Source organism: Larus michahellis, chromosome 14 (genome assembly GCF_964199755.1).
Source record: "Larus michahellis chromosome 14, bLarMic1.1, whole genome shotgun sequence".
Taxonomy (NCBI): domain Eukaryota; kingdom Metazoa; phylum Chordata; class Aves; order Charadriiformes; family Laridae; genus Larus; species Larus michahellis.
The window spans coordinates 710,294-734,123 of NC_133909.1; the positions used below are offsets into that span (position 1 = coordinate 710,294).

General features: G+C 44.4%; 1 protein-coding gene across 1 annotated transcript; it reads right to left on the bottom strand.

The window, feature by feature from the left end:
• Window positions 1-2,316: 2,316 nt before the first annotated feature.
• Window positions 2,317-21,301, bottom strand: LOC141751368 (myosin heavy chain, skeletal muscle, adult-like). Its single transcript, XM_074607988.1, has 38 exons — window positions 21,095-21,301; window positions 20,863-21,006; window positions 20,613-20,769; window positions 20,012-20,039; window positions 19,803-19,914; window positions 19,625-19,717; window positions 19,435-19,498; window positions 19,243-19,341; window positions 19,039-19,142; window positions 18,821-18,959; window positions 17,726-17,844; window positions 17,476-17,625; window positions 16,711-16,881; window positions 14,997-15,306; window positions 14,818-14,888; window positions 13,217-13,304; window positions 13,005-13,122; window positions 12,611-12,734; window positions 11,184-11,320; window positions 10,838-11,093; window positions 9,230-9,472; window positions 8,947-9,123; window positions 8,716-8,861; window positions 8,538-8,628; window positions 8,060-8,449; window positions 7,696-7,822; window positions 7,492-7,610; window positions 7,004-7,200; window positions 6,166-6,349; window positions 5,914-6,079; window positions 5,618-5,742; window positions 5,127-5,435; window positions 4,808-5,011; window positions 4,388-4,513; window positions 4,122-4,292; window positions 3,931-4,035; window positions 3,697-3,792; window positions 2,317-2,608 (listed from the first exon to the last, which is right to left on the bottom strand). Exons 1-38 carry the CDS (start codon window positions 21,299-21,301, stop codon window positions 2,456-2,458), a joined length of 5,820 nt encoding a protein of 1,939 aa, XP_074464089.1. The 3' UTR covers window positions 2,317-2,455.
• Between the last annotated feature and the right edge of the window lie 2,529 nt (window positions 21,302-23,830).

The following is a 23,830-nucleotide window of genomic DNA, read 5'->3' on the forward strand; positions in this document are numbered from 1 at the left end:
CGCCTTCTCTCTTCCCTATGCCTGGCTTTGCTGGCTGCATTCCTTCCTTCTGAGGACACATTCTCATGCTTCCACGGGGGAGGCAATGTGAAGCAAAGGATGGTGCAGGGTCTGTAAAGCAGGATTTCAGAGAGTCTCAGAAGTTCAAGCTTGTGCAAGCCATTACAGCTGACATGGGTATACATGGATGTTGTGTGTCATCTAGTCTCTAGCCAGCCCCACCTGAAGCTTTGGAGATGCCTGCAGGTGTGGCTAGACATTCTCACGCCACCCAAGAGGAGCAGTCAGCTCATAGGCGGGTTTAGGCAGTCAAGGCTCACCGCAAGAGACCCTGGCTGCGGTGGCAGACCAGTGCACGCTGTCAGGCAAGGAGAAAGACTGCAGGGCATGAGGAGGGATGAACAAGCTTGGGAGACTGCTAGAGAACCATGGGGAAAAGCTGTGCAGTGTCACGAGAAGGGGGGACTAGTCTGGCATCTCTGCAAGGTGTTGGGTGGCTTTCTTAAGGTCCTTGTGATTGAAAACTGTGGTCTGCTCCTAAAGAGCCATCTCCCATCGCTCTCTTCAGACAGCACTGACAAAGGTTCTGCTCGCCAATGCTTGCTAGTGACACTGGAAGCAGGCTGCACTTCCTCGTGAGAGCTGCTGTGCTGGTGAGGCTGCACTTGGGAGACAGGTAAGGTGAGAGCCCTTTGGATATTGCTGTCATAGGCGTACAGCCATGGAGCTGTCGGTTGCAACTTCCTAGCGCTGTGTGAATCTATTTGGAAACAACGCCGCTGGCCTTGACTTCTACAAGCTTAGATCAAGCCAGCGGTGTCAGTCCTTACCACTTCCCATTGCCCCCAGGAGCTCCACTGGTAAGCTCTGCCTTGAAAACACTGCAAGCCAGTCAAGGTGGAAAGCATTCAGGGGCTACCTGCCTCAGGCTTGGGCACAATCGTTTCCTGCACAGCCTGCGTCCCTTCAGCCCACAACAGCAGCCCCACTCCCATCCCTGTGGTCCTGCTAGGCTCAATGCTCCACGGAGGACCCACCTCTGCTTTTGAATACTAGCGCTTGTACAGTAGACAGAGGTGGAAAGCTGTGGACTCCCACAAGCTTTCAACATCAATACATACCCTGGCCTCTGCTCCTGAGTCTGCTGCTTGTTTCCTTCTAGTCCCAGCTGCACCTCACTCCTCAGTTGCTGCTAATGTGTTTCTCATTCACTCCATGCTGGTCTGCACCAAGGGATCCCGCAGCCTGGAGTCAGCTGGGGTGACGCAACGAACGCTTCAGACAGTCAGTGCTGCAACAGTGGGCGCAATTGTGTAAGTTGATATTGCTGAAAGGTTTTCCAAATTGGCTTAATAGCCCTCAGTTACCGCTAAGCTGTGTTTGATTCACTGTATACACAGGTTTCTGAGAAAATCCCGCAAGGCTGTGTGGTCTCCCTGAAAATAAGGGGCAGAAGTTACTTGGAAGCCAAGAGCTGTCAGTTCTATGAAAACACCAGCTTAGGCAGGCATCTGTGGGCTTGTCTTTAACATACCTTGGCACTCTCTGTGTGTCTTTCACCCAAACTAGAGGCAAGATGTCATGCGTCGGAATAATCCAGCTGAGAGAGGTGATAGAGCACATGAGACTTCACAGTTGTACGTGCCCACTGTGCCTTTACTGTTCAGATCAGGGTCTGGATGAAGGAAGAAGTGTTTGACGACTTACCCCTTTCCTTATTCCCCAAAATACATTGCCTGCTTAGCAAAAGCGAGCTAGAGGTATGTGAGGAAGGAATGGAGGGATACACCCACCAGTTTTCTTCTTTTCTCTTGCCTGAGGCAATGCCACATGCAGCCTGTTGTGCGAGAGTGACAAGGCTGATCCTTGAGGTGATGTGTTGAGGAGGGGTGCTGGTGCCACGCAGTGTGCGAGAAATGGGCCCTAAGGGGCAGTCCTTCCAGCAAGTGGCCCCAAGGGGCAGGGCTCAGCATTTTGTCCACTGCAGAGAAACAAGGAGCAGGTGGTGACAGCAGCTGGGGGAATCTAGGGTAGGAGAGATGGCGTGATTTAGAGGCACTATGGATATGGATCCTCTTTTGCCTCTCATATGGGAATGTAACTGTGCTGAAAGGACAATGGGAGAAGCATTAAAGGTACATGAGGGAAAGAGCAGCTGTAGTTGAAGAGAGCACAAGCTGGACTATCAGCCTCTAAGTTTGCGGGTCCTCCGTCCAGAGTTTGCATTAGCTTCTCCCTTCCCCCAGCCGGGGAAAGCAAGAAAATCAATGCAATAGCCCAAGCTTGATCAGAAAAAAAACCAAAGAAGGCACTGTTCATATTGCGTATGCAGAGGAATCTACCGTCTTTATTCTCTAGACATTGACATGGTTACAAAGACTAATTACAGAAGAAAGTGAGTGAGAGGTTCACATTTTGTGCAGCCCCCAGGTCACTTTGCTGCCTCAGGACATCCTCACTCTTCCTCTTCTATCTTCCTATGAAACTCCCGACTCTTCGCTCGGAGCTTGTTGACCTGCGACTCTGCAATGTCAGCCCGCTCCTCGGCTTCCTCCAGCTCGTGCTGGATCTTGCGGAACTTGGAGAGGTTGACATTGGAGAGCTCCTCCTGTGCGGGGAGAGGGAGTCGGTGGTGAGGAGCCCAGGGCAGGGGTTTCGCTCCTCCTGCGCCTCCTCCCTGGGGGGATGCCCGGACCTCCATCCCCCAGCCCCCACTGCTTACACATAAGCCTCGTACAGACCTCCTCATCCTCCCCTTTTTAGAAAATCCATTATAGGCAGAGCACAACAGGCTTTGAACATAATTCTCCTATGGAATGTGGGAAGGAAACAAACTGGGCAGCTGTAAATCAGATTTTATCACCTCTGGAATTAAATATTAAACTACCTCTGCAGGCCATTAGATGAGGTTAGGAATTTGTAAGAGACAGTGAGTCCATGAGATCTCCTAAGTGTCCATCTCACAAATCTTATCTGAGTCTAGAAGCCCTTCCCTGTATGGAAATGTTTGCAGCAGCAAAGAAGTCATGCTCAGACATTCGTAAATTCGGTGGCTGCAGTTGATTCCTGACTCAGCATGCCCAGAAAAAAGCAAAGGTTCCTTGAACAATACATTGTGCAGTGCACAAGGTGGCTTGGGATTGTACTTCCAACACGTTCTCTATCTGTTGAAATTTCCCCGGCCGTATCCAAAATGGGGAATTCCCTGTCTAGATGAGCATATGATGAATCAGAAGGATTTCTTATGGAACATTTTCTGTGTTTCTAGGCACAGAATTCTGGACTTTTGGCAGGTCATTTGCTTCCACATAACTACCAAGCTTCTCCAAATTGCAAGGGTCATAGGCAACTTTCATAAAGATAGCTATTTGAATTTAAAAATTCTGAAAATATGTTCTTTTAAAAACTGATTAGTATATTGTACTACCAGTATTATTAAGAAGAGCTACTTCTTACAGACTATGTTGTTTTTCTAATGCAAAAAAATATGTACATGCACTTACCCTGCTCATTAGCCTTCTTATTCACTCATTGATCTAATTCTCAAGGCTACGCTAATTTATATACACTTCAAAGACCTTGAAGCCATCTGTTATCGACTAGTGTCACTTTCCAAGTTTCTCATATTCATCTCTTCGATGACCATGCTATGCAGTAGAGACGCTTTTCATGCCAAGCACTCAGAGTGATACTTACAGCCTCCTCAGATTGTCTCTTGTAGGATTTCACCTTCATTTGCAGCTTGTCCACCAGATCCTGGAGCCTCAGAATATTCTTCCGGTCTTCCTCAGACTAAAGACGTTGGCAAACAGGAAAGAGAGTGAATTGGTTCCCCACCATGTGAGTTAGCAATTCCCTTTGGCAATCAAGTGCAAAAAATTCTACTTCCCGCGAGAGGGTGTGTCAGCCCAAGGAGGCCTCCTGCCGTACCTGGTAGGTCAGCTCCTTCACCCTCCTCTCGTACTTGCGCACCCCCTTCACGGCTTCGGCGCTGCGCTTCTGCTCAGCATCAACCTCCCCTTCCAGCTCCCGCACCTGCAATGAGAAGCCCATCTTTGGAGCTTCCCTGATGGCTGCTTACGTGACGTGTTCACTCCTGCAGAAATACCAGCCCTACGCACTCTGGCCTCCAGCTTCTGGATTTGCTTCTTGCCTCCCTTCAGTGCCAACTGCTCAGCCTCATCTAGACGAAGCTGCAGGTCCTTCACCGTCTGGTCCAGGTTCTTCTTCATCCTCTCCAGGTGAGCACTGGTGTCCTGCTCCTTCTTCAGCTCTTCTGCCATCATGGCTGCCTGATGAGAGCAAAGAGGCAAAGCCATTTTTGGGGCTGGAGACAATCTGGGGAGAAGGAACTTATATTAAGCTGTGAAAGGATCTCCCGACTCACATCTGTGATGGCCTTCTTGGCTTTCTCCTCAGCATTGCGAGCCTCCTGGATCGTATCCTCCATTTCACTCTGAATTTGGGCAATGTCTGTTTCCAGCTTCTTCTTGGTGTTGATCAAGCTGGTGTTCTGTGCCAAGAGAGAGTGCAAGACTTGTATTCTGAGGCCTGCAATACCAAACCTGCAGTGTGAGCCAAGTCTTTACTCTTCAAGCTTGCAATCAAAAATCTGGAATTCTTTTTAAAACGGTTGTTTACAAAATGTGAGGCGTTGGCTCAGGTGATGGGCGCTGAGCATACCTTCTGCTGTGGCTAGCAGGAGAGAGGCCATTGCAGACCACTGTCCTGCCCTATCCTCTGGTGTAGAGCGGCCCTCTGTGTCTGTTAAGTGTCAACACAACTGCTTTTGGTACCACACACTTACCTGGGTATGGAGGAGCTGCACGCGTTCAGTGGCATCCAGAAGCTCCTGCTCAGCCACTTTCCTGGAGCGCTCCGTCTGCTCCAGGGCTGCCCGTAGCTCCTCAATTTCAGCCTGCAGCAGGTTTGCTCTGCGCTCCACCATGGCCACCTGCTCCTTCAGGTCCTCCTGTGTCCTGAGAGCGTCGTCCAAGTGTATCTGGGTATCCTGTAAAAGAGGCAACAAAAATTGCAAGGTGTCAGTGTGTGCTTGGGTGTCAAAAATGTCAGGTTTTTTGTCTTACTGTAGCTTTGTTATTTTACTGTAGCTTTGCTGAACAGACCTTGAGAACTCCCTGTGTGTTTCTCAGGTTCTTTTGTGCCTCTGCAGCCACACGGTTGGCATGGCTCAGCTGGATCTCCATTTCGTTCAGGTCTCCCTCCATCTTCTTCTTCAGCCGCAGGGCTTCATTCCTGCTCCTGATCTCAGCATCCAGGGTGCTCTGCAAGGACTCCACAATTCTGAGGTGGTTTCTCTTCATCTGGTCGATCTCCTCATCTTTCTCTGCTATCTTCCTGTCAATCTCAGACTTCACCTGGTTGAGCTCAAGCTGGAGGCGCAGGATCTTCCCCTCTTCATGTTCTAGGGAGGCCTGGACAAAGGGACACAAACATTTGTAACATCGATGGAGCTACTGCTTTCTAGTTTATTAGAGAATACTTCAGAAAACCTCAGCTGGCTGCACTCCCCAGCCAGAAGAGGGTAGGAACAAGCAGTTTTTAGCCATGTTTCCCCATTGCTCAATTTTTTAGTGCAGCGCTTAGGGGCATGTACCTCAGCTTCCTCCAGAGCAGCCTGGATTTCAGATTTCTCCTGCTCAATCTGCTTCTTGACTTTCTCCAGCTCATGAATCGCCTTTCCACCCTCAGCAATCTGCTCCGTGAGGTCGGAAATCTCCTCTGTGGGAGCAAAGACCAATGACATGGTCAGGCACAGAGCAGAATGGGAAGGGCCCTTTCACACCAAGGTGACAGGCATCTTTGCCAACCTGCAGGCACAGACCCATACGGAATGGCAGTAGCGGTGGCTAGGGAAAGAGCTCTGCCAGGAGCCGAGGAACGGGGACTTACGCTGCAAGTTCTTGTTCTCACGCTTCAGCGTTTCCAGGTGGTCCAAGGACTCCTCATAGGCATTCTTCATCTTAAACAGCTCTGTGCTGAGAGAGCGAGACTCCTTCTGGGAGGCTTCCAGCTCAGCCTGCGTTTCCTCATACTTCTGCTTCCACTCTGCCAGGATCTGAAGAGAAACGGGGCATGAGTATGGCTGTGGCAATCAGGAGGGGATGCTCTGCCCAGAAGCCCCAGGCCTGGAGCCCAAAACACCTTGTCAAAGTTCTTCTGCTTCTTATCCAGCGCTGCGCAGGCAGCATTCGATCGCTCCACGTCAATCATCAGGTCCTCCACCTCATTCTGCAGCCTCTGCTTCGTCTTCTCCAGGGAGGCACATTTGGCATTGACAGCTTCAACGTGTTCCTCAGCATCCTGCAGGCGCTGTGCCAGCTTCTTCCTGGGAGGTGGTAAGCACAGATCATAATTGGGGACTATGATGGACGCTGTTTTTTCATATTCACCACAGTGCTGAGGCACTTTGCGGTATTTGTTCCCAATGAACGCAGCTCAGAACCTGTCATAAACAGTTCTTTTTCTTCCCTTTTTCATTTCCTAGGGTCTAGCTATCACTCTGCTCTCTGTACACGCTACACAGTGCCTTTTTCTTGCATTCTTTGTCAAGTAGCCTATTTTCCTTGTGTTTTTCAAAACCATACCCTTTCACAGAGTCATAGAATGATAGAATTGCCCAGGTTGGAAGGGATCTTTCAGATCATCTAGTCCAACCATCAACATAACTCTGTCAAAAGCCACCACTAAACCATGTCCCTCAGTACCACGTCTACCCGGCTTTTAAATACCTCCAGGGATGGTGCCTCAACCACTTCCCTGGGCAGCCTTTTCCAATGCTTAATAACCCTTCCAGTGTAAAATTTTTTCCTAATATCCTGTTTAAACCTTCCTTGGTGCAACTTGAGGCTTTCTAGTGCTTATTTCTGTTTCATATAATTCCTCCCCAACCTACTACTAGACTTTTGCATTTCTTTATTTTATTGGTCCCTTTAATTTTTGTTATTGGCTTCTGCCAGCCTTCCCCACGTTCCTCACGTACTTGGCCTCCTCCAGCTCCTCCGTGCGCTGAATGGCGTCCGTCTCGTATTTGGTTCTCCACTGGGCCACTTCGCTGTTGGCCTTGGACAGGGCACGCTGCAGCTCCCCCTTGGCCTCCTGCTCCTCCTCATATTGTTCCCGCAGCAAGTCACAGTCGTGGCGAGCAGACTGCAAGCTATGGGCTAGGGCGTTCTTGGCCTGGGGGAAAAAAAGATTGCAATAAGGAGTAGGTGCATCCTGGGAAATTTTCCTTTACTGCCACATAGACATATATCCCAGAGAAATAGCGATTAACTGCGTGAAAAAAATAAAAGCCAAGTTCTGAGATACTGCAGAAAGATGGGAGTCCTGCACTGACAGAGCCTAGATTGCATGACCTGGTGGGATGTTTTGAACTTTCATTAGATCATCTTTTCAACTCTCGAACAATGCACCAAAACCAATGAGATGTAAAATATTCCTTTCATATGTAACATGAACTATTTTTACCTTTATCTCTTCCTCTAGCTGACGCTTCAGTTCTTCAATCTGCTGGGTGAAAGCCTGTTTCCCTCTAGACAGCTGAGAAATTAAACCATCTTTTTCCTCGACCTGGCGTGCATATTCACCTGGAAAAGTTTGTAATTAAGAAAATATTTTAACAGTCAAGAGAGTCATTCTCCCATTTCCAAACTAGAGATGGAAGTGCCATACCAGATTCTGTCTGCAGACGAGCTCTTTGAGCACTGAGATCGCTGATCATGCGCTGATTCTGCTCCTCTTTTGTTTTAAATTCATTTAGTTGATCTTCCAGAGTGCGGCACATCTTCTCCAGGTTTGCCTAGGTGTCAATCACACATAAGAAAATAGAGATAATACCTCTCTTATGCCTTAGTTACAGCAGGAAAAGGTGTCCAGAAGATGTAGTTTACATCTTGGGAACCATGTACATACACTCACTGTTCTATACGTAAGATTTGGAGAAAACAGTTACTTTATAACCTCATAATACTTAAATAAGACAAGATTAAATAGAAATATTACTAAATATTTCTAATAAAAGTATTTGTGTATGTACCTTGGCTTTGGAGACAGACTCCATGTTACTGGCCAAGTCATCAATCTCCATCTTCAGCTCACTCTTCTCCTTCTCCAGCTTCTGCTTCACTCGCTGCAGGTTGTCAATCTGCTCCCCAAGCTCAGCTGTGCTGTCTGCGTGCTTCTTCCGCAGCGTGGCAGCCGTGGCCTCGTGCTGCAGCGTGGCCTCTTCGAGGTCACGACGCATCTTCTGAAACTCTGCCTCACGCTTCTTGTTCATCTCAATCTGAGCTGCGGTAGCCCCTCCTGCTTCTTCCAGGCGCTCACTGATCTCCTCGAGCTCCCTTGAGAGGTCAGCCCGATGCTTCTCTGCTTTTGCCCGAGAGGTTCGCTCTGCCTCAATTTCCTCCTCCAGTTCCTCAATACGTGCCTGGGGAACATTAGGCAGCCTTCACACCCATGCCCTCCTCCTTCCTCACCGGGGACCCAGTGAAAGAGGGGAAGGAACAGACACTTGCCTGCAGCTCCTTGATCTTCTTCTGCAATTGCATGCCCAGAAGTTGCTCATCCTCGATTTTGCTCTGGATCTGGCTGATTTCAAAGTCTTTCCTTTGGGCAAAGCAAACCATGTTAGAGCTCAAAGGAAGAAGACAAGTGCACCAGCCCAGCGCTCAGGTGCCCCACAGCCACACTTACTTCTTCAGTTTCTCATCCAGCTGCTGCTTATCATTTTCCAAATCCATTATGCTGTCATGGGCCAGCTTCAGGTCTCCTTCGAGTTTCCTCTTGGCTCTCTCAAGGTCCATGCGCAGTTTCTTCTCTTGCTCCAGGGACCCTTCCAGCTAAACACAACACCACCATCAGTGCTCTCTTCGCAGTGTCTGACTGTGCAACATCTTTAATCTTCTCATATGCCTCTATACTTACATCGTCCACTTGCTGCTCCAGCTTGGTCTTGGCTTTGGTCAGCGTATTGACTTTGTCCTCTTCTGCCTGCAGGTCATCCAGTGTCTGCTGATGGGCCTCTTGGAGGGCTTTCTTCTCTTTTGTCAGCTTCACAATGGTCTCGTCCAGGGCTGCCATCTCCTCTGTGAGGTTTTTCACCTTTGAGAAAAGGGAGGAAATGCAGATAAGAAATGTTGTTTAAAACTTTACACTGTGTAACAAAACAGAGGTCTTTTCTGTAAGAGTGACATCTTCTGCTTTATACCTTGTTTTCAGTCGCATGTTTCTCCTTCTCAACCTTGGCCAGTGTTAACTCAAGATCGTCAATATCTTTCTTCAGCTCTGAGCATTCATCCTCCAGTTTCCTCTTCTTGGCTGTCAGCTCAGCATTAATTTCCTCCTCATCCTCGGCCCTTTCAGTCACTTCTTTAACTTTGGCTTCCAGCTGGATTTTGGTTTTGATGAGCTGGTCACACCTTTCCTCAGCATCAGCCAAAGCATCAGCTTCCTGGTGGGGAAAATACCATTTTTATGGATATACTTTCTCAGGGAATATCAAGATGCTTAACTGCATAGTTTAGAGTCCTGGATAGCAATTTTTTAGTTAAAAATTAGGTTTATGTTTGGACAGAATGAAATATAATATAGAATTGATTTCATGTTATTGGGTTTGAAACAGCAATTTTTGAAGGCTAAAACCAAATAAAATTCTTTTCAATCTACGTAAGGGCCTGAATATTTACTTATTAGTGCAAGGTATAGAATCTAGTATTATCCCATAATATAAAACATTAGCACAAAGTACATAAATTTGGGTTTAATCATAGGAATATTTCTCACAATTATGAAGTGCTGGATGATAAATCTATGCCAAGATACATATAAATACCAACATCACAGTTATGCTTGCATCAGTCCTGTATTTCTCTTTTTTCACCCTACTGTCTTTTTGGAGCAACTGTTTCTGATTTAGATTTTCATCACCACGGCCAAAAAATACTCAGTATCTAGCAGCTCTGGCTTTTCTCTGAGCTGGAAAATTAGTCTTTAGGCTTTTTTTTTGCAACAGATGTCCTGTGGTACTTGTATTTTGTGTCAAGTTTTAGTCCATCAGAAATAATAAGAAGGGAAAATTATAATTTTATCAGTGAGTGGATTTTTCATCTTTTCACAGTTCAAGATTCTTTAAAAACAGGGGCATGTAAAGTTTCCTGTACATCACATGCGCTGCATAGTATTGCTTTGAGGATGCAGTCTTTTCTATCCTGTGAATGATTTAATTTAGAAACCACAGCATTAGAACATCACAGATATACAACATAATTTTATGTAATAATGCTGAGTGATTTAGGAGGTGAGTGAGAATATTAAATTCTGTTTCTTTTCAGTTAGTTCAGTATTATGACACAGTGATATTTGTAACAGCTAAGCCACCACCTACACCAGAAAGAAACATCTTGTTGAATTGGAGAATAAAGAGAGGAAAGAAATGTCATCTTAACTTGTCCTAAGAATTCCTGATCATGTGATTATAGAGATAGAGACACTCAGTTTTGGAGAGGTAGGAAAAAATTACTAGAACAAACATTATACTAATAAAAGTAAAGTTTCTTGATTGCTCTGATGCAGTTTAAGTGAATAGAAATAATAGAGACCGCAGCATACAACATAAATGTTTTACCCATGTAATATCTTGACTACAGCCTCCCAACAGTCCTTATGGATGCTAGTTATACTTTTAAGAGCACCTCTTAATGAAATACAATTGAAATGAATTAAATTGTAGTTTCTATGTGTCTTTTGAAAATATAGTTGTAAATATCATCCTAATTATCACAGTTCACTTAGAATGAGGCACACTGATGGTACTCACAGCCTGCACTTGGAGCTGCAGGTCATTTTTTTCCTGCACCAGCTTCACCATTTTCTCCTCCAGCTCCTTCCTCTTGGCCTCAGACTTTGCAAGCTCTTCCTTGACTTTCTCAAACTCTTGTTTCATGTTGGCCATCTCCTTCTCAGATTCTGCGCTTTTCAGCAAGGGCTTGATCTTGAAGAAGAGCTTCATCCAGGGCCAGTGCTTGACATTCATGAATGCACGAATGTTGTACTGGATACAGAAAATGGACTCTCTGAAAGGTAAGTCAAATTAATATTAAGTATTTAGACCATGATGACATAATAAGCCAAATACAGTGAACCTAATTTGAAGAAATGTCTACCTCCTCTCCACCATTCTCTGGTACTCCACTCTCATCAGGAAGCCCCTGCACCTGGCCTGTGTGCGGGTGATGATCTGTGCCAGCTTCTCATCTCTCATCTCTTCCAAGAGGCCTATCAGCCCCGCTTTGAAGAACACCTTAGGTAAGAACATGAAAATAGGTGCAGTTGATGTGCTTGTTGTTCAGTGTAGCCCAGTACCATGTCCCCCATAGCAGAAAATACAGGAAGTTAAGAGAAAGAGCAAAAGCACAAAGAATGCATGTAGTGGTAGACCTTTTTTTATATCTCCAAGCTTCCAGTTACCTGCAGTTGAGGAACTAAAATAGCCAGACATTTTGTCTTTCTCTTTATTAACACTTGATTCTTTTATTCTACTGCTTAGTTGTAAATTAGGAACCATTAATTAACACTTATTTAAATCATCCTGACACACCAGAAGGCTGTATGGCCATATAGTGAGACCTGGACAGGCTGGAGAGTTGGGCGGAGAGAAGCCTTATGAAATTCAATAAGGGCAAGTGTAGGGTGCTGCATCTGGGGAGGAATAACCCCTGCACCAGGACAGGTTGGGGGTGACCTGCTAGAGAGTAGTTCTGTGGAAAGAGACCTGGGAGTCCTGGTGGACAATGGGATGACCGTGAGCCAGCCATGTGCCCTTGTGGCCAAGAAGACCAATGGCATCCTGGGGGGCATCAAGAAGAGTGTGGCCAGCAGGTGGAGGGAGGTCATCCTCCCCCTCTGCTCTGCCCTGGTGAGGCCACATCTGGAGCGCTGTGTCCAGTGCTGGGCTCCCCAGTTCAAGAAGGACAGGGAACTGCTGGAGAGGGGACAGCAAAGGGCTACCAAGATGATGAGGGGACTGGAACACCTCTCTTGTGAAGAAAGGCTGAGAGATTTGGGTCTTTTTAGTCTGGAAAGAAGACGGCTGAGGGGGGACCTTGTCAATGCTTGTAAATACTGAAAGGGTGGGTGTCAGGAGGATGGGGCCAGGCTCTTTTCCATGGTACCCACCAACAGGACAAGGGGTAACGGGCACAAACTTGACCATAGGAAGTTCCACCTAAACATGAGGAGGAACTTCTTTGTTGTGAGGGTGTCAGAGCCCTGGCATAGGCTGCCCCGAGAGGTGGTGGTGTCTCCGTCTCTGGAGGCGTTCCTGTGCCACCTGCTCTGGGTGACCCTGCTCTGGCAGGGGGTTGGACTAGATGATCTCCAGAGGGCCCTTCCAGCCCCCACCATTCTGTGATTCTGTGATCCTATGGCAATAAATTTCAGATTTATTCATGTTTTGAGTCAATAAGTACTTAGTTGACGTCTTTTAAATACACTATTTAATCATTTCACATACTATCTGGAGAATCTGAATATCATTTTCAAGCCATGCAAACCAAAACCACATAGTACTTGAAACAAACAGTTCTTTTACCTTGGTGTGACCGAATTTGTACTGAGTGTGGTCTATATCAATTGATCCAAGAAGTTTCTCACAAGCCTTCTTGCTGTCAATGAACTGTCCCTCTGGGATAGCACTTGCATTTAATACTTTGTATCTGGGGGAGAAAATGGAAGGACTTGTATTGGACTTGATGATCTTAAGAGTCTTTTCCAGTCCAAATGATTCTATGATTCTCTGAATATAAAGAGGTCTGCTGTTGAGACGAATTGGCTGATAAACTGCAAGAAAGAGCCTAAGAACTGTTGAGAACATAACAGCCCTGCTAAACATAAACTTTAGAGAGGGCTTTTATCACCAGAAATGACACTTAAATTTCACAAGCTACTCAAGATGGACAAAATCATTGAGTAAGGGGAAGTCTGACCTCTGTTTAAAATCTGCATACAGGACTCTGTTGGGGAATCCTTTCCTGCAAATTCTGATCCCTTCCAGCACGCCATTACACCGCAGCTGGTGAAGCACCAGTTCATGCTCCATGGCACCTAGCAATTCAGAGCACAAGTATATGCTATATTATGTAAAGCAGAGGGGAAGACCTGCACCATAATGAAAACCTTCTACATGTGTGCCTCTTACCAGGTGTTTTTGTTTCATTTGGGATGATGCAGCGTACAAAATGGGGATGGGTGCTTCGCAGATTGGTCATCAGCTTGTTCAAATTCTCCTGGGAGAGGCATTAACAAAAGTTTGTATTAGCAAATGTAATTTACACTATAAGCATCAAGCAATCTGAAATGAGATAATGAGATATCAGACAAAAATTAGCTTTCAGAATCCTTAACTGAAGCTCCTTGCACCAGATTTTTTGACTTGCTACAGACCATTGCTGTTATTAACTAAATATAGAAAGTTCTTCTGATTAATCTGTAGGAAATATTGTACTCTTAAACATATGATTTTAATACATTTCACTGACTCTAGTGGAATGCCCTCACTAGCAAGTATATCCATCTTCCTTTGGATGTACCCAGAGAGGTAAACTGGTACTTCTATGAGGCAGTTTGAAGCATACTACGGTAGGCATTTAAGATGGGTCATATGGATCACACTATAGAGAACCTTCTCGTTTTCCCCACTGAAAGGAATACAAATGACAAGCTGAGTTTTACATGCCTAGATTACATGTTTATCTCCTAAGGTAAAATGAGAATAAGGTGAGATGAATCCCAGCATTGTTTTGTAATTTATATCTCTATATGTGCTTATAAATAATTATTGCCTATAATTAGTGGAGGGAAGCAGGTGCCTTCAGTGGACACCTCAGAGTATGTAAATTAAGCAGCCAAAATATTAAGGTGTCTAAACACTAACATGTCTAACCAAAAGGAATAGTGGAAGAAAGTTTGAAAACATAACAGAAATGCAACACAAGCACAGCAAATAATATTTCTCCTATAACATTAGCTCTTAAAGCCTTATGACATTTAAATATAAGCTTATTGCATTATTTTTTAATGATACATGCTGACAATAATTTCCCACTTGCAAGGCCAAAGCATTACAGCTATGACTATTTTTCTTGGGGCATATACAGATGTGCCCATGTCCTGTTTCAGTGCACTGGGTAGAGGCTGTCAGGTGATCAAGAATCATATGACAGCAGATCTGTAGAAGAAATTAGGCTATATCAAGAAGGGAGTCCTAATTGAAGGATGAATACAATAATAAATAACCTCATGAGAGACCTGGCAGAAATGTATGGAGCAGCCAGGCAGCAAGACTTGGTTATGACAAAGAACTGTCAAGTATCTGACATCTTGAAAATCCATAACCCAAGCAGTGGTGGTATTTCAACTGTAAGAGATTGATCCCTGAATCATGGAGAAAAAGAGGTTATCCTCCAGACCAGTAGGCAGAATGTTGTTAAAGGGCAAAAAAAGATTCTAAAGCCAGAGGTGGGCATCTGAAAGAAATCTGGTCTATTCTAGGTTTATTTCAGAAGTTTTCTGTATAACATTCTTCCATCTGGAAACATCATCCTGGGACAAGTGGACAAAAAGAAAAGTTGTGCATTCAGTGGAATGGAGCATAAACAGACTGTAGTGGATTTATTCCTGGAAAAATATTGCCCAAAAACTTCAGGGTATTTTAACACAAATAATCAAAAAAAAGATTAGCTGTTTTAAACGGTGGGTTTACTCCTCATCTTAGGAGAAATAGTGAACTCTCTACTGTACCCGGAAAAGAGCTGAGACAGTCTGGAAAGAAGAACCCTTCTTCTTGGCACCTTTCTTACCAGCGCTAGCCTCTGCAAAATTGAAAGTAAATAAAACAGGATTTAGGTTTTTGCTTTTGCCTTTTATAATTCTTTTTGTGAGCTGTACATCAGTGAAAATAGGGGATTCATAGAACCAACCTGCTTCTGCTCCACCGTAGTTGGCAAAGAGTAAGGCCAGTGTTTTCAGTGATGATTTCTGGTACAACCCAATGACAGTTTCATTCAGAGGGTCCTTGTTCTTCTCAAGCCAGCCAGTGATGTTGTAGTCCACTGTGCCAGCATAGTGTATCAGGGAGAAGTGGGCCTCAACCTTGCCTTTGGTAGGCTTGGGCTTCTGGAAGTTGCTGGACTTGCCCAGGTGCTGGTCATAGAGCTTGTTCTTGAAAGAGGTGTCAGTTGCCTTGGGGAACATGCACTCCTCTTCCAGGATGGAGAAGATGCCCATGGGCTGGAAGAAATGCACAAGGGAGACAGATTGCAATTTAGTTTTCAGGGCAATAATGACCTTCACCTGGGCAGAGTAGGGGAACACAGACACATCAGAAATGGTTATTATGCAATTACATTTTGTGCTAGAAAGTGAGATCAAACATATTGATACTTACATTATTTAACACCAAATAAATCATAAAGATTAATGGAAATTCTTTAGTTTGTGTTGAGAACATGCTTTATAAAATCAAAGCACTACCTTCTTATGAAGAGGTACTCAAAGCACACACAAATGTCTTAGACAAATTGAACATAAGCCAACAATACACCCTTGTGGCAAAGGCAGACAACTCATCCAACTGGGCTGCATTAAGAGCGTTGCCAGCAGCTCAAGGACGGTGATCCTTCCCCTCTACTCAGCTCTGCTGAGAAATATCTGGAGTGCTGTGTCCAGTTCCCGGCTCCCCAGTACAAGAGAAACATGGACATAGTAGAGTGAGCCCAGTGACAGGACAGATATTTAAATGACTGAACATCTGACATACAAGGAGAAGCTGAGAGAGATGTGACTGTTCAGCCTGGACAAGAGAAGGCTCTGGGGCATCTTATCAATGTGTATAAATACTTAACGGGAGAGGATAAAGAAGACAGAGCTAGAAGCTTCTCAGTGATGTCCAGTGACAGGACAATATGGAACAGGCATGAATTGAAATGCAAGAAATCCCATTTAAACAGAAGAAAAAAGGTTCTTTACTGTGAGGGTGGGCAAAAGTTGGAAGAGTTTCCCCAGGGTACCTGTGAAGTCTCCAGCCTTGGAGATATTAAAAATCCAACTGGATATGGTCCTGAGCAACCTCCTCTAGCTGACCCTGCCTTAACCAAGGAGGCTGGACTAAATGATGTCCAGAGCTGCCTTCATACTTCAGCAGTTCTGTGATTCTAACTACTTACCATCCTGTAGCCACTGAACTTTTCATCTCATGTGCAGTGCAACTGCCTTTTCATTGTCAGTCAAAGGATGCACATGTAAGTGTGACTGTGCTGACAGTTATGTCTATCCAACTTCTATGTAAATTTTACAAAGATATAGCTATTCTGCTGTACAAGCACAAGTCAGTTAGAGACGAAAGCTGAGGAGGACATGCTGTCCTAGAAATTGACTCTAGCTGTTTTAGAAAAACACTCTTATTGGGAGTTTAACAAACTTTTGGCACTGGGAAAGAGATTAGTACAGATTTGCTGCCACAAAACTGTGTGAAATCTCCTTCGTGTCTCACTTGACTCAATACCCTACAGGGCAAGGTATTTTGAATAGCAAAAGGTGAATATTTGGACATGAATACGGAAGATCCCTTTGAAAAACGAGGCCAAGTAATTATAGAGTTTCCACGCATCTAATGCATTTGAACAGGAAGGACACCTTCTCAATGAGCTCAATGCAGGCAGCCAGGTCCATCCCAAAGTCAATGAATGTCCATTCAATTCCTTCCTTCTTGTACTCCTCCTGCTCCAGCACGAACATGTGGTGGTTGAAGAACTGTTGCAGTTTCTCATTGGTGAAATTGATGCACAGCTGCTCAAAGCTGTTGAACTGGAAATAAAATAAGAAAGACCCATATTTGCAAGATGCAGCAATATTTGCAAAACCTCATCCTTTAAAAATAAGTAATGTAGTTATCTTGGCTTGATTGTCAAGTCTGTGCATTTCTTCAGTCTGCTGTATGTGTACAAAACAAAACAGAGAAATGCAGTAAATTAATGCATTTAGATTTTGCATTAATGCAAACAGAGAAATGCATTAAATTAATTCCACAAGGCGTTTTTTTTAATTGATATAAATGTGTGTATACAGTATGTTTCCTGTATAATCCAAGGCCAAATTACAGGAAGAAAAAACCCCAGGCTTACACCTATCATGATATACATGTTTTTATACTCTCTTGCCCTTGATCATTTAAACCAAGGAATTTTTTTCTTATTGGACCATTCTGTACTTTTGAGTTTGCACATCTTGAAATAAGACAAATCCTTTGAAAGGTCATTTTTTACTTCATGACAAAAAAAAGGCAAGTAGCTGCTAATAATTATGTGATGATACCGTATCTTCTTTAAAAATATATCTCAGAGCGATCATAACATCCAGTTGTCACTTCCAAATAGCTCTTACCAGATCTTTGTTACTTACATCAAAGATCTCGAAGCCAGCAATGTCCAGGACCCCAATGAAGTACTGTCTGGGCTGCTTAGTATCCAGCTGTTGGTTGATACGAACAACCATCCACAGGAACATCCTCTCATAGACAGCCTTTGCTAGAGCACCTACAGCATTGTGCACCTGTAAGAAAGATAAATGCCTGGAGTTACCACACAGAGCAGAGGAGAATCAACAGGATCTTAATTCAAAACAATGTTCCAGGTTACCACACGTTTCTTACCTGCTGCGCAGTTTGACCCTTGGTCACATATTCATTCCCCACCTTGACTCGTGGGTAGCAGAGGGCCTTGAGCATGTCAGCTGAATTCAGACCCATAAGGTAGGCAGCCTTGTCAGCCACTAAAAAGACAGAGGAAAAAGGAAGAATTTAGTGTCATATATGCTTTGAATCCTGGAGAGTTCTCTAAAGGCTGCAGGGTTCAGATCTTTTTTATTTGAAATCTTTCAGTAGGCTCTCATAGAGGGTATCTTAGTAAGACCAAAGTCATTGTTATTCATATTGAGCTTTTCTAAAAGAATTTATGTTTGAAAATCTTCACTGAAGCATGTAGAAAGTAATGATGTTTTCAAAAATCTCCTGGCACAAAACTGAAAGCTGCAGCTTGCCAGTCTGAATATTTGTAGTACATGTACAGCTCAGGAGCTGCAGTGACAACAGTCAGGTACTGATCTACATTCAGGTGATCAAAACCACTCGATATTTAGAGTGGAACACAGCGAGGATATCTGTTCTCTTTCAAATCCGGAGTTTACAGCCTTTTCTGAGCTTTGGTTTCTGATGTTCAGTAAACCTCACTGGCTTTTATGCTTTTGCCTATGGTACTTCCCACCTTCTGCCTAGTCCTATATCAACAGAAGCCGTTGCTCCGAGAGATGAAGACATGGGTTGTAGGTCCTGCCCCAACAAAGGAGAGGAATCAAATAAACCTCTCAAACCACAGTTCCCTGAGAATCTGACAGGTGAGGGTGAATGGGAATATTATCTCCCATCCTGTTAGAGCTGAACCACTTGGCTGTTTCACAATTGCAAGCCATATTCCAACAAAGGTATGACTAATAACTTTACAGGAAGGACATCCATCGCTCTGACTTCCTGGAAGCATATAAAGGACAGTTTAAACAATTAATTTTTCATAGCATTAAAAAACAAAAAAAAACATGAGATCAGGGAACTTCTCACAAGAAGAGAACAAGGGACAGTTTTTTTCTAGCATACTGTTTTCCTTGGGATCCGAAAGTCAACAAGGAACAACTTTTGCTGATTTCCATATCCGTAGTGGCTAACAGAAGGGTTAATTATTGAGTTTGATAATACCTTCTGTGCCTTCCGGCTCTGCCTGCTCCTCTCTTGGTTTCTGCTTGAACTTCAGGTTCCCGTAGTGCATGACAGCCCCTGTCAGCTTGTAGATGGCGGTCTTTTCATCAGCAGTGAAGCCCAGGATATCAATGGCACTCTGGTAATAAAAATAGCAAAGTGAAACATTTGCATGCTTTGTGATGTGCCTATTGGCACCTGTTTTCTAAGTTACTTACATCTGTAGCCATCAGCTCCTCCTTGTCATCAATGCTGGGAACAGTGATCTCACCTTGACTCACAAATGGGTAGTCATATGGGTTGGTGGTGATAAGGAGCATTTCTGAAAACGAATGGGTTCATGGGTTAAATTTCATTATTTAAAATGTAGTTAGATATTGCTCAGTTGATCTTCTTCCAAAAAGCTCAGTGATGCCTCCTACCAATCAGCTCTGGCTTCTTGTTGGATGTGACCTGATAAAATATGTGGTAGCTTCTTTCTGCCTTCAGCTGGAAAGTGACTCTGGACTTCTCCAGCAGATCTGGCAAGAACAGTAGGACAGATTATGGCACCAGAATGCACGTGAAGATGGGAATTTAGGAAAGAATGGGATCAGGCCAGGAGAGTCTCTTACAAGTTTCAATGTCAGCAGAAGCCAGTTTGCCCGTGGCTCCAAAGTGGATTCTGATGAATTTGCCCTGTTAAGGAGAAGAAGAAGAATTTTGGCCTAAGTGCATTTCATTGCCATCTCCTTATGTGGGAATACCACTAGCACATCACCACTGTTATAGTGAGGAGGGATTTTGTCTAAAGCAACAACTTACAAAGCGTGAGGAGTTGTCGTTCCTCACGGTCTTGGCGTTTCCAAAAGCCTCCAGCAGTGGGTTAGCGCTGATGATTTGATCCTCAAGCGTTCCCTGCAGGAGGATAATTATTCAGTTACAGTCTTTGGTTTACATGGAAATTACACGTCAAACATTCAGTCTGTACTTCCTGACTCACCTGCATTTTGCCCGACTGCTCTTCCTTCTTCTTCTCCCCGCTCGCTGCAATTGTTGCAAAGTACTGGATGACACGCTTTGTGTTCACAGTCTTCCCTGCACCGGATTCTCCGCTGTCAAACCAAAGAGAGAAGCAGAGAGCGTGCGGTCAGGCAGGAGGTCCCCTGGCACCGTGCAGGCCTGCAGGGACCCAAGCAGGGATGTACATACGTGATCAGGATCGACTGGTTCTCGCGATCTGTGAAAGAGGCAGAAGCAAAGATAGCGTTAGCAGTTGTCCCGAGTAACACTAAGCTGAATGAGAAGTAAAGCTGCAAATAGAAGTTGGGGCTTCTTCAGAAAGTCCAAGACTAACCAGTTCCCTTCCAGGTCCTAACAGTAGTAAGTATAAGACCAAATGGCTGCACAGAGCTGTCAGAGGCATGTGATCCTCAGACAAGCTGTGCATCTACTTGCCTTCCACACAGTTCTCATCAAGAAATCTAATCAAACTGCCTACCTGTGTTCAAATGAGTGGATTATATGCTATATTTTTTTTCTTTCCTATCAGTGAAAAATAGAAGCAAACTCAGCTATGAGGTATTTCTGCAGGGGGAGATTGTAGAATTTTGTACAATAAAATGCAAATAATACACAGTGCTAAGTTCATGCATGCTTCTGGGTCAGTTTCACTTGAAATTAATACCTGCATAGCTTGATTAAATCCTCAGTCAAACATCTCTGTGGTGTTTTTAGAAGGTTTGTCACATGGTCCAGCAAGATCAGTGGGGCTTTTTGGCTTAGATTGCTGTGAGGGAGGGCAAGCACTCACCAGTCAGCATGAACTGATAGGCGTTGTCAGAGATGGAGAAGATGTGTGGAGGGGCCTCCTGGCGCTTCTTGCCTCGGTAGGCCAACACCACCTCCGGGTTGTACACCGGCAGCCACTTGTAGGGGTTGACAGTGACGCAGAAGAGACCTGAGTAGGTCTGCGAGGAAGGGAGACGGCATGTTGGCTTCCACTTAGCCTGGCAGAGCGGTTCCTCCTAGCTACCCAAAGGCAGAGTGCTGCTGGTACTTACGTAGATCATCCAGGCTGCATAACGCTCTTTGAGGTTGTACAGCACAGCGGGTTCGTGGAGGTGGGTCATCATGGCCATGTCCTCAATTTTGTCGTACTTGGGAGGGTTCATGGAGAAGACCTGATCTTCCTTCACGGTCAGGGTCTGCCAAGGAAACAGAAGGTCCATGTATGTCAGCTAAGAGCTGATATTTGGAATCAAATGGTGTCCTTCAGCCTTGTTTTTCACTCACCTCTCCTGCTTCAGTCTTGACGGTGACCTTCCCTGTTTCTCTGCTCTGGATTGTCCCTTTCACAAAAGATTCTTTAGGATGGGCCACAAAGACGGATGTCTTGGCATCAAACGGCTTGTTCTGGGCCGCAATTCTTTCCTTTTCTGACTTTCGGAGGTAAGGAGCTGCCTCCCCAAAGATGGCCATCTCAGAGTCTGCAGAGGCCATGGCTGCCGTTTACTCAAGACACGTCAGCAGAGAACTCTAATGGGGAGGAACAATATGGCACTGATTGTTTACACGTATTCTGTAAGATTAGGAAAAAATTTATATCCTGTGCCTTGGTTTCTTTTCATAATCTGAGTATGTGGAACACCTAACATGAGCTAACTAGAGACTTAATTTTTAGGTCAACTTAGAAAATAAGAGGTTTTCATTGATGTACTCTAGGTCTTCAATCATTTAGGAGAGCAAATTTTAATGACCTTCCATAAGTGTGGATTTAGTGCTTTAAGAATACTGTGTCTATAAGATAAATGTGAATTTGCTGAGCAAGTTTCATTAAGACATCACTATTAGGAATGGAAAATACAGTTAGGACATTTTGTTAAAAGGACGAACAGTGAAGTGAACGTTTCTAAAAAAGTACAGTTTAGGTGACTTACAGTCTTGGAAAACATTGAACCTGTGGGACATTTACCTTCTAAATATAATGGTAACAGAAAGGCAGTGGGAAATTAATGAATTTTACTAATGAAGTTCTCAACTGAAAGAAAAGGGCATGCTTTGTGACCTTTTAATATTATGCCATAATTTATTTTGTCGCATGCATTTGTCATTCTTCAGTACAACATCTAAACAGTTTCAGTCCCAAAGTTCTGGCTTGGGTGAACACTGAAATTGGAATTGCCAAGCCTGTATTAAGATCCCACATACATACTTACTGAAAAAAAATCTAGGAAGGCGAGTTCTCAAAGCTTGAAAAAAATAAGAGTATTTCCTCAGATGCTTTATTAAACATCTAGGTAGCTAAATTTAGTCAATTGCACTTAAAACTACTCTAGCTACATTAGTAAAATTTATTTCCTCTTTGATCATTAGGTAGTAAATATTTTTTTTGTCTGGAGTAAGAAAATGGATTTCTAAGAGAGCTCTGGTATTTTACAGAGGTGGTTAGATGGTCTGTATGCTCACATGATTTATTAATTCATGCATTCACATGTAGAATGCAGAATTTTGCATTTTTTCCTCCCGTAATCATCTTGGTCCAGTTCTACTGCTGCGACAGCAAAGATGGGAAGGAGCACACCTTGATCTCTGTTAGGTCGATTTAGCAGAAGTGAAGAACTTCCCCATGGGGATTTTCTGCTCTGCCATCAGTGGTCAGAGACTTCAAACACAGCCACGTGAAAACCTTGGGCACCCCACCAACTCCTACTGTAATCACACTGGGTTTGAATATAGGGTGAAACAGAGACCCTTCCAGAAATCCCACCCAAAAGGATCTTTCTCTGCCCTCTAAGAATTAATAAATGAGGTTCTTACCTCTATTGACACCAGATGGGTGGCTTGCAGGCTGGCAGCTGGTAAAACAGAAATGGCAACTCCCTACTTGCTGCTGCACAGAAATCCAGAGTGAGAATGTGCAGGTGCCTTGAAAGCAGATTTAAAACCTGAGCTGAGAAATTGCCCTCCTGGAAAAGAGCGCTGGAGGCAGCAGGAATGTTGTGGCACATAAGGGCACCATCCCCTTCGTGTGAGTCTGTGGACCCCACACACTTACCTTGAAGCTTCCCGTGGAGACAGGGCAGACTTGTTGCAGGGACATTTTATATGATCTAGTCTGCAGATGCTACAGATGCCTACTCTTTCTTCGGTCAAAAAATTTTTGGCAAACCTTCTTTGGTAAAGCATTGTCTGGCAAACTGAACTAAGGGCATAATTGTCATTTGACATTACTAGATATAATTAGAAAATTTTGATGTCTTACTGACTATATGAATACATCTCCTATAAACAATCTGACAAGGGTGTTAAGGAGGGAATCTGGACTAGTCAAGGCACTTAGAGAACTTGGATGCAGGACTTATGGATTCTATTGCTGGCTTTCCCACCGACTCACTGTATGACCCAGGCTTGGATTGCTTGGTATGTCTGCGCTGCAGCTATCCCAGCTGTACAATAGATAAAACAGGATGTTAAGAGATAAATTAGCATTATTAAAAGCTATGGGTAGTTGTGATGGTAAGATCCTGATAGCAGAAGTGCAGATGTATAGCAGTTCGTGAGGGTTACAGGCACAGCAGGATGGTCAGCAGCACTGCAGCAGCGAGAGGCTGGGCTCTACCTGGTGCGTCTGACAGAGATGTGAGGCAGCTTCAGGGATATCAGGAAGAGCGTGTGCGTGTGCAAACACACACACACAGAGGCATGTGCATGTGTGCCTCTCTGTACACACTTCAAATTGCAAATAAGTGGGAGATGCTCCAAGAAACATTGTTGTGACCCTGTGCACCACCTTGTTCTATGGGAGGGGTTATACCTGCTGAGACTTCTGAACCGCAGGTCAGTGCCAGTGAGAAAGAGATGCTCCTGTGTTTTGCTGCCAACTTCTTAGCTTATCCAGGTGTTTCCATGCCTATAACCTTAGGAAAGATAACTCTGATCTAGGAATGGCCCCCGCAGGTGTTTTTTCCTACCTACAATTGGTAGAAAAATCCTCTAGTCAACCAGAGCTATACAAATGATTTGACATAT

Excerpts from the sequence above, each read along its gene's own strand:
- LOC141751368 (XM_074607988.1), bottom strand. The coding sequence starts at position 21,301 with ATGGCCTCTGCAGACTCTGAGATGGCCATCTTTGGGGAGGCAGCTCCT. Across the intron at positions 20,770-20,862 it reads ATGCAGCCTGGATGATCTAC|ACCTACTCAGGTCTCTTCTG; the intron begins GTAAGTACCAGC and ends CCTTCCTCGCAG. Across the intron at positions 11,094-11,183 it reads CAGAGAATGGTGGAGAGGAG|AGAGTCCATTTTCTGTATCC; the intron begins GTAGACATTTCT and ends CTTACCTTTCAG.